At 29.6% G+C, this 16,169-nt stretch overlaps 1 protein-coding gene and 1 long non-coding RNA gene across 3 annotated transcripts; both read right to left on the minus strand.

Annotated features, from left to right (window-relative positions):
- Positions 1-6,819: 6,819 nt before the first annotated feature.
- LOC146932973 (uncharacterized) lies at positions 6,820-8,438 on the minus strand. Its single transcript, XR_015008411.1, has 2 exons — positions 7,458-8,438; positions 6,820-7,368 (listed from the first exon to the last, which is right to left on the minus strand). It is a non-coding gene; the product is annotated as an uncharacterized LOC146932973 (long non-coding RNA).
- Positions 8,439-12,222: 3,784 nt separating this feature from the next.
- On the minus strand, positions 12,223-15,534 carry SGR5 (C2H2-like zinc finger protein). 2 transcript variants are annotated; one of them, XM_085704692.1, is made up of 4 exons: positions 15,260-15,534; positions 15,092-15,142; positions 14,611-15,013; positions 12,223-13,322 (listed from the first exon to the last, which is right to left on the minus strand). In XM_085704692.1, the coding sequence occupies exons 3-4, from the start codon at positions 14,904-14,906 to the stop codon at positions 12,569-12,571; spliced, it is 1,050 nt and encodes a 349-aa protein (XP_085560818.1). In that variant the 5' UTR covers positions 14,907-15,013; positions 15,092-15,142; positions 15,260-15,534; the 3' UTR covers positions 12,223-12,568. The 2 variants fall into 2 exon arrangements, with proteins under 2 accessions (XP_085560818.1, XP_085560816.1); XM_085704690.1 differs by having other exon boundaries at positions 15,092-15,354.
- Between the last annotated feature and the right edge of the window lie 635 nt (positions 15,535-16,169).

Consider the following 16,169-nt stretch of genomic DNA (forward strand, 5'->3'; position numbering starts at 1 on the left):
GGTTGGTTGTTTCCATTTAGGCATCTATATTGAGCAATGCATGAACCATAATTTTGTTTGAGAAAACCGTTGTAGGAGCGTTTCAGCAAATTGGTTTCCATAGAGAACAAACAGTGCAGAAACAATTATGTGTTTAAGTGTGGAGCAAACCAAGTGTGTGCAACAGTAATTGAATTTTTTATCAAACCAAATACGTAACAATTATATGAATAAAACAGTATAATAATTCTTGATTATAGTTAATTCTATATCAATGAAACTTCAACGAAATTGCTCTTAAGATTGTTAGATATACTGACATAGAATTAATTAATAACTAAAGATAATAATCAAGAAATATCACTGCAATTATAAATATAATTCTCAGTCAAATAAAGAAGAAAGGAAGAACTTATCGGTTGTTGGCTGAGGCGTGCAAACGCACTGGGCTTAAGAGCATTTCGCCGCCACAGGTCAATCACCTGATGCAGTTGGCCTCAAAGCTAGTGCTCTCCAGGATACAACAACCGCTTCTCACTAACACTGCACGTGAAATAGTAAGGGCACATGAACAACAACTATTGGATGCTCACAGGAACAATACTACAACTCTCAAATATATGTGTATATGGGAATTGTCGTAGCTTTTTTCTTATATTTCAGACCTGTGAAGCCTTCTTATTTATATCAATTGTTTTCATGTTAACGTTACACACTTTTTTCCAAGCCAAAAAACGTTTTGCTATTAATTAGCTTTGACCAAGGAATATTCAATGTGCCAACGGTTTGTAACGTAAAACATGGACACGTTCTTCACAGTATAAATAAGTATGATATCATAATTTATTTAAGATATATATGAAACAATATATTAACTTTAAAATAAATTAATAATAAAAAATACAACATTTCACGCCCGTAACGGCGCTCTGTAACGGCCGTAACGGCGATTTTGCTGTGATTTTTGTTCTCAACGTGAAAACGTCCAAAAACGGTCACGGTGGCTGCCGATACCGATTTGTAACGTCCGCAATCCCGGTAACGTTCCGTTTTTTGGAACCTTGGTCATGTATAGTCCATGTTATCACTCTACATTATTTTACGGGAAATGCTAAAGAGTATGCAAATGCTACCAAAATATTGATTCTTTTTTCTTTTTAACAGAAAAATTTATTAATAACCAGGTCTCTGCACAAGACGTACAGAGACCGGCAACACAAAAACTACATCAAGAGGCGTCGTATATAGGCGGAACACCTAACTACCAAAATATTGTTACTATACATTATTAGAAAATTAACATTTTTTTAGTGAAACAACATATAGCAAGGTAATGCTGAGAGTTACTTGCTACAATTACCAAAATTGCAGTTATATCAAATATCTCGAATCATTGCAAGGCCAACAGCAAATAATAAAAGTGAACCATCAAGCCCAACTTCAAAGTCAGTAATTCAAAATCTAACAAAATCAATATATAAAAGTTCAAATATTTTCTTCATAAACTAGATAGCCCACTCTTGGAATGGAAGCAAACGGAGCTTAAAGATCGTAGGAAACACTTAACTAAATGAAATAGGCTCATCATACAAATATACTATCCAATCATATCTTATTGATGTTGTAAAAGACGCCTTTTTTAACCTAAAATAGCAAGAAATACATGGTGGAAGATATAATCATGAGAATGAGTAATAAAAATTTCAAATAGACGACTCAACCTAATCCCAGCATTTCTGGTGATATCACTTAACCTATTGTCAATTTCATTGTCGTTCTTCGCTTTTTGGTAAACAAGAGTTTATCTTGGTTGGGTCTCGGGGGCTCTCTAGAGTAGACATTAAACTTAAAAGTGTTTATAGAGGTACTTACAGACTCTGTACTAATGACGCCTAACGCTGGCTGCCGGAGTTTAACTACACTCTTACGGAGTATGAGTTAACTCCTTACCAACTGAGCCAACCTACAGTGGCTATTGTTGGTATATTTGATAATACATCAATAAGATAAACACAATCTCGCAACTGGCATTTCATGAATGAACGTGTCCAACAATGAGGATACATGCCTACACCAGGGCTGGTCCTAAATTTTTTGTGCCCTCCACAAATCAATAAAGTTTTGCTCTTTTAATTATTAGAATGTCTTGGAGAGTTATGGAACTTAGCAAGTAGGCTCTTACCTACGTTGGCTATTAGAATGTACCAGCAAATTTTGATAAAATATTTTGAAAGTATGCTCTTACTGATGACAAGCTAACACTTGGAGAGTTATGGAACTCCCAACGGCACATTTTTTTTTTTCCTGTTTGCACCACTTCCGTTTAAAACGAGTTCAAAATTTAGGTGTCCATTTAATTTAGGTGGTTGAGTTTAAAATTTCACTCCTCGATGCTTAGGGGTGGAGTGACTAGTTAGCCAACCGGCCCGTCAAACAGAAAATATATATTTTTTAATGCATTTTTGTTGTTATAAAAAGTTATGTTTTTTAGAGGTAAAAAAATATGTTGTTGTCCACTCTCATTATATAAAAACACAATACTACCAAAATTACTTAATTATCCATACCTCAAACTTTTTCTTTAGGGTTATTGTTGTCAAATACTAGCAAAATTATTTAACTACCCATACCTCAAACTTTTCCTTTAAGGTTATTTTTGTCAAATACTACCAAACCCACTTTCTCACATTTCTTTATTTTCTTTATTTAATAATAAACTTTTCTCCCTCATTCCACTTTCTCACCTTTCTTTATTTAATAATAAATTTTTCTCTCTCTCATCTTTATTTATTTATAATAATTATTTTTTCTCTCTCATCTTTATTTATTTAAGTAACAAACTTTTTTCTCACCTTTATTTTTTAATAATAAACTTTTCTCTCTCAATCTCACTCTCCTCTCTTATCTTTTTCTTACCAACTTTCTTCATTTTTTCATTTTCTCTCTTTATTTACAACTCCATTTTCTCTACTAATTTTCAATTCGGTTTTACTAACAAGTTTTTTTTAGAGGAAACTAACAAGTGTTGTTGCTATAACAGAATATGATTTTGTATTTTACGATAACACTATTATATAATACGTTAATTATGTTTTTTCACGGGACGCATATTAATATTTTTCACACTCAAACATATTAGTAAATAAAATCTATGATTATTTTTATTTATTAGCTTTTTTCATATCATCAATACTCAGTGTCGAAAAATATTATAATATACTATGATTAATCATACTTCAATTTTTTCTGTTTTTTTTTAAATGTATCATTAAAAAACCCGTTGGATTGTACAATTGTAACACGGGACACATTTTAGTAACTACAACAAGCAATCAGTTTTAATTAGTATTTTTTAAATATCTCTAATTAAACACCGTGATTGTCTAAGTTTTATTAATATATTAATAAAATATATGTGGGTGTATGAACCATATATTAATAAAAATATATATGAGTATATGTTTGTTTTATGGGAATATGTTAATATATTGTTATTTCTGAAATTTAATGGGAACTATATATTGATATAATACAAATGAGTATATATTAACAAACATATATCACACTATATTTTTTTTACGGGAATATGTCATTATATATTTATTTAATACAAATGAGTATATATTAACAAAAATATATCTCACTATATGTTTTTTTACGGGAATATGCTAGTATATATTTATTTATGAAATGTATTTTCATTTATTAACTTTTTTAATATCGTCAATACTATTAACAAGTACAATATTATAATATATTATGATTAATCATACTTCAATTTTTTCCGTTGTTTTTTTTTTGAAAATGTATCACTAAAAAAATCATTGGAGTGTACAATTGTAACACGGAACCCATTTTAGTAACTACAACGAGTGATCGGTTTTAATTTGTATTTTTTTAATATCTCTATTTAAACACCGCGACTGCCTAGGTTTCTCTCTCATCTTTCTAATATTTTTCACACTCATACATATTAGTAAATAAAATCTATGATTATTTTTATTTATTAGCTTTTTTCATATCATCAATACTAAAACAAACAAAAAAAATTATAATATACTATGATTAATCATACTTTAATTTTTTCCGTTGTTTTTAAATGTATCAATAAAAAACCCGTTGGAGTGTACAATTATAACACGGGACCCATTTTAGTAACTATAACGAGTTATCAGTTTTAATTAGTATTTTTAATCTTTCAAAAAAAAATAGTATTCTTTTAATATCTCTATTTAAACATCGCGACTGCCTAAGTTTTATTAATATATTAATAAAGTATATGTGGGTGTATGAACTATATATTAATAAAAATATATATGAGTATATGTTTGTTTTACGGGAATATATTAGTATATTCTTATTTATGAAATCTAATGAGAACTATATATATTGATAAAATATATATGAGTGTATGGACTATATATTAACAAAAATATATCTCACTGTATTTTTTTTACGGGAATATGTTAGCATATGCTTATTTATGAAATATATTTTACGATAACAATATTATATAATACATTAATTATGATTTTTCACGGGATGCTTATTAGTATTTTTCACACGAAAATATATTAGTAAATAAAAACTATGATTATTTTTATTTATTAGCTTTTTTAATATCGTCAATACTAAAATTTAATATATATTTGTTCATATTAAAATTTAATTATTTTACAATTTTTCATTACTACCGATCAATATATACATTATTATGCTTTAAATACTTTACATATTTTCATCATGGACAAAAAAAATCATTATGCCAAGCGCAGCAGATACGCGACACGCGGCGGAGCCGCGGCCATACAGCGCGGCGAAGCCGCGCTACCCGTGCTGTAGCACGGGTATCTCGACTAGTTATTTTAAAAATGGTTGCAAATTAAATTGTGCTAAAAACAAGCTTATGAGACAAATCCAACACCATCAACATAATTAAACAAGACAACATCATAATTAATAGCAACAGTGCCACCATTATAAATTTAACGACATTTAAACAAGTCTCAAACTAAAATCAATCTGCCAACATAAAACAAATTCCAAAATAAATTCAACAACTAAGGAGGTGGAGCGGAGGCAACAACAACCCTAGAAAGCATAGAGACAACAGTCAACTCTTCTCTGTCTCATTAATAGAGTTTTTTTTTTCTCAGTGTGTCACTTCTCACGATAGATAGATAGATAGATCATTGTTAAAAAAAAAATCCTAGATTTATCTAAGTAATAGTTTTTTTTTTATTTATTGCATTGGGTTATGATGGGTTATTGGGCTACTCCTCTTTAACTTTTGTCTAACTTATTGAGCAAAAGAAAACTAGTTGATAAGTTAGCAGGTCAGGTTGGCCCTCCCCGTTTCTACCTGGCCCATTTTCACCAAGTTAAACGAGGCGAACAAACTAGACGGAACAAGTTTAAAACTTCTACTCAATCTGTCAAAATTAACGGGCTGAACGGGTTGTTCTTACGGGTTACAACCCAATATCGCATTGTTGGCTAAGTTATTTTCTTATGTATCAACCAAACACATCCTCTATCCCCCTATTTTTATGGGAACAAGTCTTCTTGCACGTCGTGGACTTAGCTAATAGTTTGCTCATATTGTTGAGTTGAAGGCATAATTGTACTTTATAGCTTGACTGCTAGGTTGTCATCTACCCATGCTATTCACATACTCATTTTTAAGGGAGTCAATTTGTGACCACAATTTTTGAGAGGAAAATTTAATTTAATAGTTAATGGGTGTCTATATGTGTAATGTATACGTACATACATACGTATAAAGTACATAAATGTGAAAAATGTTTCGGGGACACATTTTCTCAAGAAAAATAAGCAATTAAAGTTACATTCAAAACTAAATTTAACAATTATTTTGAGATAAATTTCTTTTGTAAATGTCACGATTATTATGAGACGGGGAGAATAACTCATTTTACTAAAATGAGTAAGAATTTCTAAGAGAGAGTGAGAAGTAATTCCACAAGTCGGTGAGAACTACGTTACCCTCTCTTGTTTAGGGGGTAATTTACCCTCTCATGATATCAACCAATCAAAATGTAATATGCAAAGACAACATTAAATGTCAAATAAATGAATCAATTTTTTCTAAAAATAAAAAAGTTCATCTTAATCATAAGGTAACTTTTAATACTTTTAACTTTTATTTAGAGTAAATTACACTCCCCTCCCCTCTTATGTTAAAATATACACTTCCCTCCCTTTAAAAATAAAATCTACACTCCTCTCCCTCTAAGATGCTTGAATTACAACCCTCTCCCTTAATAATTAAATATGTACTACACTATAATCTATTTTAACATAAATAAATATTTTTATGATATATACTAATTTTGAACCACCATTTAAGAAAAATAAATTTATTTCTTTATAATTTAAATATCAATGGTAATTAAACTTAAATATTTTGCTATTAAGTTTATAATTTATAGTATAAAACTAATTTTTATATAACCATATTTTATTGTATTTAGTAATTATTGTAATTTTATTTTTTGGTTGTTTCATATTTTATAATAGGGCTTAAATTATATGTTAATGTAATTGTGAATAAAAAATAGCGAAAAATATGTATTCAAATTTTGATTATGTTAAAATAGACCTGCGATATTTTTTTTTTAAGTGTGTTGGATTATTTTATTTTATTTTTGCTAGATTATTGAGGAAGTAAAGTGTAGATTTAACATAAGAAGAGAGAAGAATGTAATTCAAGCTTCTCTTAAGGGAGGGGAATGAAATGTTTTCTAATATGTTTGGAATAAGGGGGGAGGAGAGTGTATATTTTAACATAACAGGGGAGGGGAGTGTAATTCAAGAATCTTTGAGGGGAGAAGAGTGTAATTTACTCTTTTATTTAATTATATTAAGGTGTTCAATCTTAATTAATTTACACTGCAAGACTTATAACAAATAAAATTTTTACATCAAATTTCTTTCATCTGGATGTTCTTAAATTCATCACTTACATTCATAAATTTTCTTCCATTCCACAACCCCGAACGTGAGAACAAAAACATCTCCTTCATTCAAATTTCTTCTTTATTCTTCCCTATTGATCAATTCTTGTTTCTTTTTCGTTTTCTTCCCATTTTGATTGTTCAATTTTGTCGTTTCAAACTGCTGCAGTTTCAAATTATAGTGAAAATTGTCGTTGTTTCTAGAACCGCGTCAGGTATCGTGATTTTTTTTTTATTTAAGTAGCCAACCTAATAAAATCTGCTAACACGCATAGACCTGCCCCACTATCAGCCAAAGCCTTTAAGTCCAAACAAAAGAACAAAAGCCTCGTGACATAACCATTTCAGCAGCAACCGAAAAAAATGCTAGCAAACTCCCAAAACATCACAGCAGCAACACCTGCTAGCAATCCTTAAAGTATAACGGATGACTTACTCAATTGTTATAATTAACTACCTCACAACCAAGAAAAATCAAATCAAAAAGAAAAATCAACTCACCATATCTGACGTGCTTCTGGAAATAACGGTAATTCTCACGATATTTGGAATCAAACGAACGACGACGATTCTCACGAAAATTGAAAAAATGTGGCGGTTTAGAACGACAAAATTGAACAATCAAAATGGGAAGAAGAAATTTTATGAATGTAACGGATAAATTTAAGGACATTCAGATTAAAGAAATTTGATGTGAAATTTTAATTGTTCTAATCCAGTCTTGTCGTCTAATTAAGATTGAACAACTAAATATAATTAAGGCAAGATTACATTTGGGGTCCTTTATCTTATTTTTTTTGTAACAATTTGGTCATTTATCTTTATTTTTTCCCGTTTAGGTCCTTTATCTCTCTTAAAAGCACATATACATCTTTTTTCTCATTTTTATTAAAAAATACATAATTTTATTTCTAAAAATATATTTTTATTAAAAATGAAAAAAAAATCCAGAAATATGATGAAGATATTCATCATCTTCATCTTCTTCCTTTGAATCTTCATCATCTTCTTTAAATAAAAAAATTCTACTAAAATATATCTACAAATATCATGAATTAATGTTATATTCACCTCAAATCTTCTTTTAAACACAAAAATCAAAACCTTAATTTCACAAATGTTGCAAGGCGGATGGTGGAGGCTTAGTCACTGGCGGAAGAGTTAGGCTTTACAAAAGTTAAGATTGTTCTGGAAACAACAAAATTGATGTGCAAAGCTGCTATCAACTTTGGGGTTATTTTTATGCCGGGTTTGAATATTGAGTTAGAAAATAATAATAATATGTGATAATTTATATAACTAATTTTTTTTTTTGTGATGAAACTAAATCTCTTTTCAATAGGGTTTTGATTTTTGTGTTTAAAAGAAGATTTGAGGTGAACATAACATTAATTCATGATATTTGGAGATATATTTGTGTAGAATTTTTTCTGATTCAATGAAGATGATGAAGATTCAAAGAAAGAAGATGGAGATGATGAACATCTTCATCATTATTCTGGATTTTTTTTTTCATTTTTAATAAAAATATATATTTTTTTTAAAAATTATGTATTTTTTCAATAAAAAAATGAGAAAAAGGATGTATATGTGCTTTTATGAGAGATAAAAGACCTAAACCGAAAAAAATAAAGATAAAGGACCAAAGTGTTACAAATAAATAAGATAAAGGACCTATAATATAATCTTGTCTTTAATTAAATAAAAATTAAAAGTATTAAAAGTTACCTAAAATTGATTTTTTTTTATAGAAAAAATTTACTCATTTATTTGACATTTAATGTTGCCAATGTATATTGCATTTTGATTGGTTGATATCATGAGGGGGTAAATACCCTCTAAATAAGAGAGGATAATCTAGAAAAAACCCACAAGTCTACCTTTGTAGGCAATAAATTAAAATTGGATCATTCAATAAATTTATGTAATGATTTCTAAAGGTGGTAAGCTGATGATAGATATGTTTACTTGTTATCGACCTAAATAAGATGCATTAAAGTTAATTAATATAGAGTTATGAATGATTTAATTGAGAGCATAGAGCCAAACTCTTTGGGGCATGGCCATACACTAGAGAACCAAAAAGGGAACGGGGTGCGTTAAAAGGTGGGGAAGAAGGTGCACGTGGTCCCAAACACCAACAGGGTAACCCTACTCTGTAGAAGCCCTCTCTATCTCTTTTGATTGTTTGAATTGTCAAAGAACAATCACACCCACTTTCCCCCCTCCTTTCCTGCTACATTTTCAGCCTTCATCATTAAGGTACCCTCGTATACTTTGGTCCCATAAAATATAATCTTTCTCAAAATACTTTATTTTATATATGCTTTTCAATTTTGTTTTTATATGTCTTTTATTTTGTTTTTTCGACAAATTGTTTTTATATCTGTTTTATTTTACCTTTTGACAAATATATGACAATTTTTTAAAATCCAATTAAAATTAATTATCTATGATTGTCATTTTAGCGTGAGATTGATATAATAATAATAATAATAATAATAATAATAATAATAATAATAATAATAATAATAATAATAATAATATAGACTGTCAAAAAAAATATATATTCTCTCGCCATCTCACAATAACTTAATTATTTACCAAAAGTTTGTCTAAAAATAACTGTCACATTTAATTTAATTTTTTTATCATAAGATAAGGGAGCAATAAGATGCACTATTAACCATTTCTTGATGTACCTTAATTAACGCCATGCACTTCAAGTAAAGTTATTATTGTCACCTTAATTGTTAAATAAGTTGATCATTATGCTACCAATTAAATTAAAAATATTTGTATAATCAAAATTAAGAGTTATACATTTTATAGAGATATAAACTATGAGAATTATTTGATATATCCTAAAATTTAATTGGATGCAAGAATCTTATAGGTAAAATTAATTTAAATATTAATTAATTTTAAAATAATTAAATATAAAAAATGCCATGACACTAAATGATTAAATGATGTATATGTACTCAACTAAAACCCTAGAGTATTGGAGTTTTCAATGATAAAGATAAAGAATATCTTAACCGTAAGTTAAATAGGGATAAAATTAATTACAAAGGTTAACTCTTCAAAATTTGAGAAGAAAAATTTTGTTGTAAATCTTGTATTAATTTTGTTATAAAATGAGAAAATGCTGGGTGTTTCAACATATCATATGCCATTGCAACGTTTTACTATCTATTTTAGTACTTATGAAACCTAGTTAATTTTTTTATTGAAGGGAAACCAAATTAATTTTATTTTTCTTGTTTTCTACATGCAATCAAATAAGAAAAAGATAACATAAAGCTCTTATTTTCTTTCTTTGCATTAAATTACTTTCATTTATCCAAACTAAACATAAAGGAAAAGCTTTACCAATACTTTGTTTTCCTCCGTTGAAAGGTTATTTTCATAGTCTTTTAACATAATTTCATATAACGATTTTATAATTTATCTTTTTTTTCATATCATTCTCATTTTGTTGATAAATTTGGGTACAAATTTTCAAGATTGAAATCTACAGTTTTATTTCATGAGTTTTTTGTGTTGATAAATTTGGGTACAAATTTTTAAGATTGAAATGTACAGTTTTATTTCATGAGTTTTTTGTGTGAAATATATGAACCTTCATTCATGTTTTCATATAAATTTTGGATTTTATATCGGTTTGGAATGACCTTGCTTTTTTTAAAATTGTTGCACAAAGTCACGTCACAATAAAAACTAGGAAACCATGCATCTTTATTTTTACGGAAGTCAGTGTTCCACTACCAAACAGACATTTTGATTCTTGAAATTTTATATGCAAATAGATTAAAAAGAACAAAAATGACATAAACAAATTATAAACAATAAATTATAATCTAAAATTAAGATAAAAAAAACTACTAATATTATTTTATCTGGTCGAAATTATGTGAACAATGTGGAGATGGGCTCCATGGCATTTTGCAATTGCAACTATTTAATGAAAAAGCAACTATACTGTACGACCCCTATGGTATGCTGCTGACACTGCAACCTCTCTGTTAAAAGCATGTGCCTCTTTAGAGCTTTGTGTGTGTTTGTTTATGTTGAGAGGGACGAATGCCTATTTTAACTGTGGCACTGAAAAACATGGTCTGTCTTTATATATATACGCATTTAAAAGTAACACATACATACACATTGATAATGACCTTGCCATCTTATATCTTTTTATTTTTCTCATCCAATTTCATAATCAAAAGGGGGGTATATATATAGCCCCTTCTTCGGTTCTTATATATTGTATAGAAAAATAAAATGGTCCCCAACCAAACCACTGCCATTATTCACCCAGATGAATGTCACATGTGTCATTCATATATATATATATATTATAAAGGGTCCATATGCTCTAGCTAGCAAAAAAAGACATAACAAGAAATCATACTTTAGTCTAACAACATTAATAATATTGTCTCAATTTTTTCTGAAAACAACAACAAACGATTCTCTTTTCTTCCTCACCACATGCATGCATTGCCTCTAATGTATAAACCGTATAATCCAATAATCCATACCGGATATTTCCACATATAATCGTCCCCGCAAACAGATTTGTCGTTTTGTTGTAGATATCCTCCCACTTGTTTTCCTAGTCGGATCCTCAATTAGAATCTAAATTCCTATTCAAGTTAGAAGCCACAGAATGTATATGTTTTCCAACTAGTATTTTTTATACATTAAAAAAAATGGTATTTATATAATTAATTTTGAAGAAACAATATAAAGAACCCTCCCAAGATTAATTTCAAATTGCAATTGCAGTTGCAGCAATAATATAAAGAATATTGAGGTCTCTCTATGACATTTTGTTCTCGAAACTTATCAATGACATTGCAATCACAATTTCTACCATATTATTTTGCAATATAAAGATTCACAGCGTAAATGAGCCAGGAAAGCCGGTGTGCAAGATGGTCTATTGCTCAAAGTCTCAAAATTTTGAGGGTCTAAATTTTTCTAATAACACTAAATAAAAATGTTTAAGGTTTCAAAACTTAATAAAATTTATTATTATATCAATAAATCATAAATTTTGAGGCCTTCACTATGATTAAGGGATCAAATTTTTGTACATGCCAATTTTAAAGATCCAAATTCCTACACATATCAATTCATACTCAAGATTAGAACATGGCCTTCAAAATGTTTTAGACGACCGGGAAATGAGCTATGGCAATTTAAGCTATGCACCCAGCAAAGTTGTCGATAATGTAACTCGGTTAATTAGGCATAAAGGTAAAGCTAACCTCGCATATTATTTTGATCTTTTTAACATAGTAACAAACGAACAATGAATCTGTCAATAAACCAATGAAAAAAAGTTGCAAAACATTTAAAGCAAACCTTGTTCAATAGCTGTCAGAGACTGATCAAACCCCTAAAGTGCTAAACAGTAAACACTGCATCTCGACAACCATATTAATAAAGAATATGAACCTTTTCTTCTTCAAGTAATACAATTTCAGCTAGTCAAACAAAAGAAAGAAAAAAAGAATAGGGAAAGAAAGAACCATATGACTTATTGTAAATTAACTTTTCCAGCAATATATCATCTTTAATTTATCTTGAAGCAGATGTTTGTGTCATTCTGCTTCCCCTTCTGTGGTGGCTGAGGACATGTAACCCATAACAATGGATGTTTCTTCTGATGGAACACCAGAAGTTGAAGATTGAAACTGTTGCTTACAAGCTTGGCATGTTACTTCCATAACAGTGTTACTTATCTTCTTAATAGCTTGTTTTCTCAAAGCTTCAGCTTTTCCAAGTTCATCTTGTGCTTGTTTTCTTATCCTTTTAGCATTTTCAAACTCAACTTCAGCTATCTCAATTTGACGTTTAGCTTCTTTTCTAGCTTCTTCTGCATAAGCCTTTTCTGCCATTGCCAACTTTAGCTCCTCACTAGTAAACTCTTTCAAACTTGCTAGTTCCAATGTGGATACATCATTCCTTTGTTTCTCTGACTCATTATTTCCTATTGAAAGTTTCAAGTGTGTTTCGTAGTTTTGATCGTTTGAATTTGGTTTTTCTACTTGAGGGTTTATAGAGGAAGGTAAGAGTTGAAGTTCTAAGTTATGGTGGTGATGAGAAGTGGAAGGCTTGTTTTGTGTATCTGAATTAGTTAACAAGGTAGGTGCTGATAATGGTTTATCAGGTGGTTTTGGAAGCACTGGTAATCCTTGTAATGGTGCTGATATACTAAAATTTGCCTCACTAGATGGACTTGTGCTTGAAGCAGTTCTAGAAGAACATGCAGGCTGCATTGTTGTTGCTTGGAACTCTGGTTGGTGCTTTCCTCTGATTGTGCATGCGTCTTGATGTTCTATGAAACTCTCCACCCTAATCAAAGGGCAAATGTAACTTTAAGTCAATAACCATATATTATAGGTCTGTTTGGATTTATTTATGAGTTTACCTACTACAGTCCTAAGAACTGTTGAACCGTTTGAGAGAGCATGTAAAAATAACTTATAATAACATGTCTATAAACTGTTTTAAGTGTGTTCATGAAGTTCATCATGATGATAGTTTTGAAAAGAGATTAAGTATATCCTGTATGAAAATATAATTTGACTTTATTTTATCTTATAAAAAAAAGTTTATACATAATTTGACTTTATTTCATTTTATAAAAAAAGTTTCTACATAAACACATGAATAATAAGCATCTATGTTATATAATCACATAATTCAACAAACTGTTTATCCAATCAAGGCCTATATATATTAATAACTAGATTATATGACTAGATTGTGATATTATATATGTTAATGCCTGTTATAGCTATTTCATCTTAAAAAATAACATGGTCAAACAAAGATATGTTTATAAAAAAATTAATTAATCAAAGATCTGGGTCATGACTCATGGGAAAAGTAATTAATTAATTAATTAATTAAATAAGACAGAATGATCAAATAGGGTCTCCACTAGTACAAATTAAGTCTTCTTTCTTACATATGATTCATTTTAGTACCTTGTTTGGTTTATTGATAAAAAATGCAGATAGGTAATAATACAGTCCATAAACTTATAATAGTATTAGCTAGCTAGTAGCTAATTAATGATACTGGCTCTTACAGGCAATTTGCAAAGCCTGCATAATGATGAGGGGGTGGGTGGGCTGTATTCATAATCATATCATATATTCAAAATTTCAAAACATAATGTTAAAATTTTCAGCTTATGTATTTAACTTTCCAAAATAGTACTATTTAAATATATGAAGAATAATATGATAACCTAAGAAGATGAGAATTTAATTACAAAAAGGGTATCTGAGATTTAAAAGAATTTTTGTTTCACTCTCAAATATAAAATTTTAGGGTTTGACTTCCTAGGAAGGTAGCTGCAGAAGAATAATCAAATAATATAATATAGTATAATTGAAGTAGTAAAATACTAATATTAATTTGGTTTCCGTTAACAAACACAGTCAATTGGTTTCAGCAGTGACCTGAATTTGATGAATGATGAACCACACACACACTCACTCACACGCACACACACACCGAAAAAGAAAGAGAGAGAAAAAGAGAAAAGAAACTATCTACAATAAAGATGGAAAACTTGGAATGAAGAACAATATGAGAAAGTGAAAGATGGAAAAGAAAGCAGAACACAAACCTGGAAAACACACGACCACAATCACACGAATGTCCTCTGGTACCACATGTTTTGATATGTGCTTTATAATCAGATTGAACAGCATAACCTTTGTTGCATTTGTCACAAACCCATTGTTTATGATTACTATGTTTTCTTCTAAAATGTTTCTTGATTCCAACAAGGTCACCTAGTGCATGACATGGATCATGATGCAAACAACTTGGTTCTGGACAAACAAATACTCTCTTTTTTAATCCTTGTGTTGTTTCTCTTTTCAACAATTTCCATGGCACTTTGTGTCTTCTTCTATGCATTTGAAGATTCTGGTCTCTTTGAAACCCTTGGTTACAGATCTCACAAACATATCTGTCTGATTCTAACAAAGTCTTTGGTGATAGAGACACAACTTCAGCATCTGGATCTAAACACACCCACAAAACAAGGTTAAAAAATAAAACTAAGTTGGAAGAAAGTAATCTTAATTTGTGTGATATGTTACCTGGTGTGCCTGCTGGTCTTCTTTTTCTTTTGTTATTAGCACCCCCATTTTCTGATAATGCAAAAGCAGTAGTGGCATCAGAAGAGGAATTAACTGTGTTATCTAACATGGGTGGAGTGGTTTGAGAGAGCTATAATAAGCTAAGAAAAACCAATAAATTCAGAGAACCTGTTGCAGTGAGGTACAGTACAGCTGGTGGTGGTGAAGTTTGTAATAGTGAGTGGGATTTCAGCTTTATTCGTTGAAAGAAAGATGATAGGTGATAATGGCAAAAAAACAGAAGGAGGAAAGGAATGAAGAGAGAGAAAAAGGTAGTATTGCTTTATGAAATCAGCTTTTTTTAAGGCTTTTTCTTAACTAGCTATATAACTTTTTTCCTTTGCCACGAGCTTTTCTTTGCTTTGCTTTGTTGTTGTTTCATTGACCCCTCACCTTGAGCAGGTAAGGTTGAAACCAAGTCTTGATCGTTTATAAAAATCTGTCTCTCTCTCTCTCTATGGATTTGGATTAGATGTACTGTGGGACTGCATACATCATGGTCGTTCGATTAAAATCAAACAATAAAGACGTAAAATGGATATTAACTTTTGAAGATTTATAAATCAAACTTAGAATATAAATCGTCTAATCTTGTTCAGATGATCAAAATACATGTGACAAAGTTGTGATTACACATAAATATTGTGATTACACATGTTAAATATTGGGAAAAAATTCTTCCCCAATCTTATGTATTATTTAATGAATTAGTTGCACGTCTAGTATGGTCTATATTGTGCTTGATTTTGGACACCGTTTTAGAACAAAATTATTTATTGATTTTCTTTCTTAGTTGGTGCTTTAAATTTTAAAATGTTTGTACTGTTGTTATAAAAAAAATCTACTCCTTTTCCTCTCAAAACACTTACTATGTGTGAAGTGTTAGATTTTTTTTTTTTAAAAGACGTTGAAGTGTTACATGTTGATGTATAAACACAATAATTACGTGGCATGACCAACAAGGCTCAATCAAAATATCTTATTTTAAAAAATTCAAAGTTAGGGTTCATCTTTTTTTTTTGCTGCTAAAAACAAAATT

This window comes from Medicago sativa, chromosome 4 (assembly GCF_051527215.1).
Source record: "Medicago sativa cultivar Bolivia chromosome 4, Bolivia_mono, whole genome shotgun sequence".
NCBI classification, from domain to species: domain Eukaryota; kingdom Viridiplantae; phylum Streptophyta; class Magnoliopsida; order Fabales; family Fabaceae; genus Medicago; species Medicago sativa.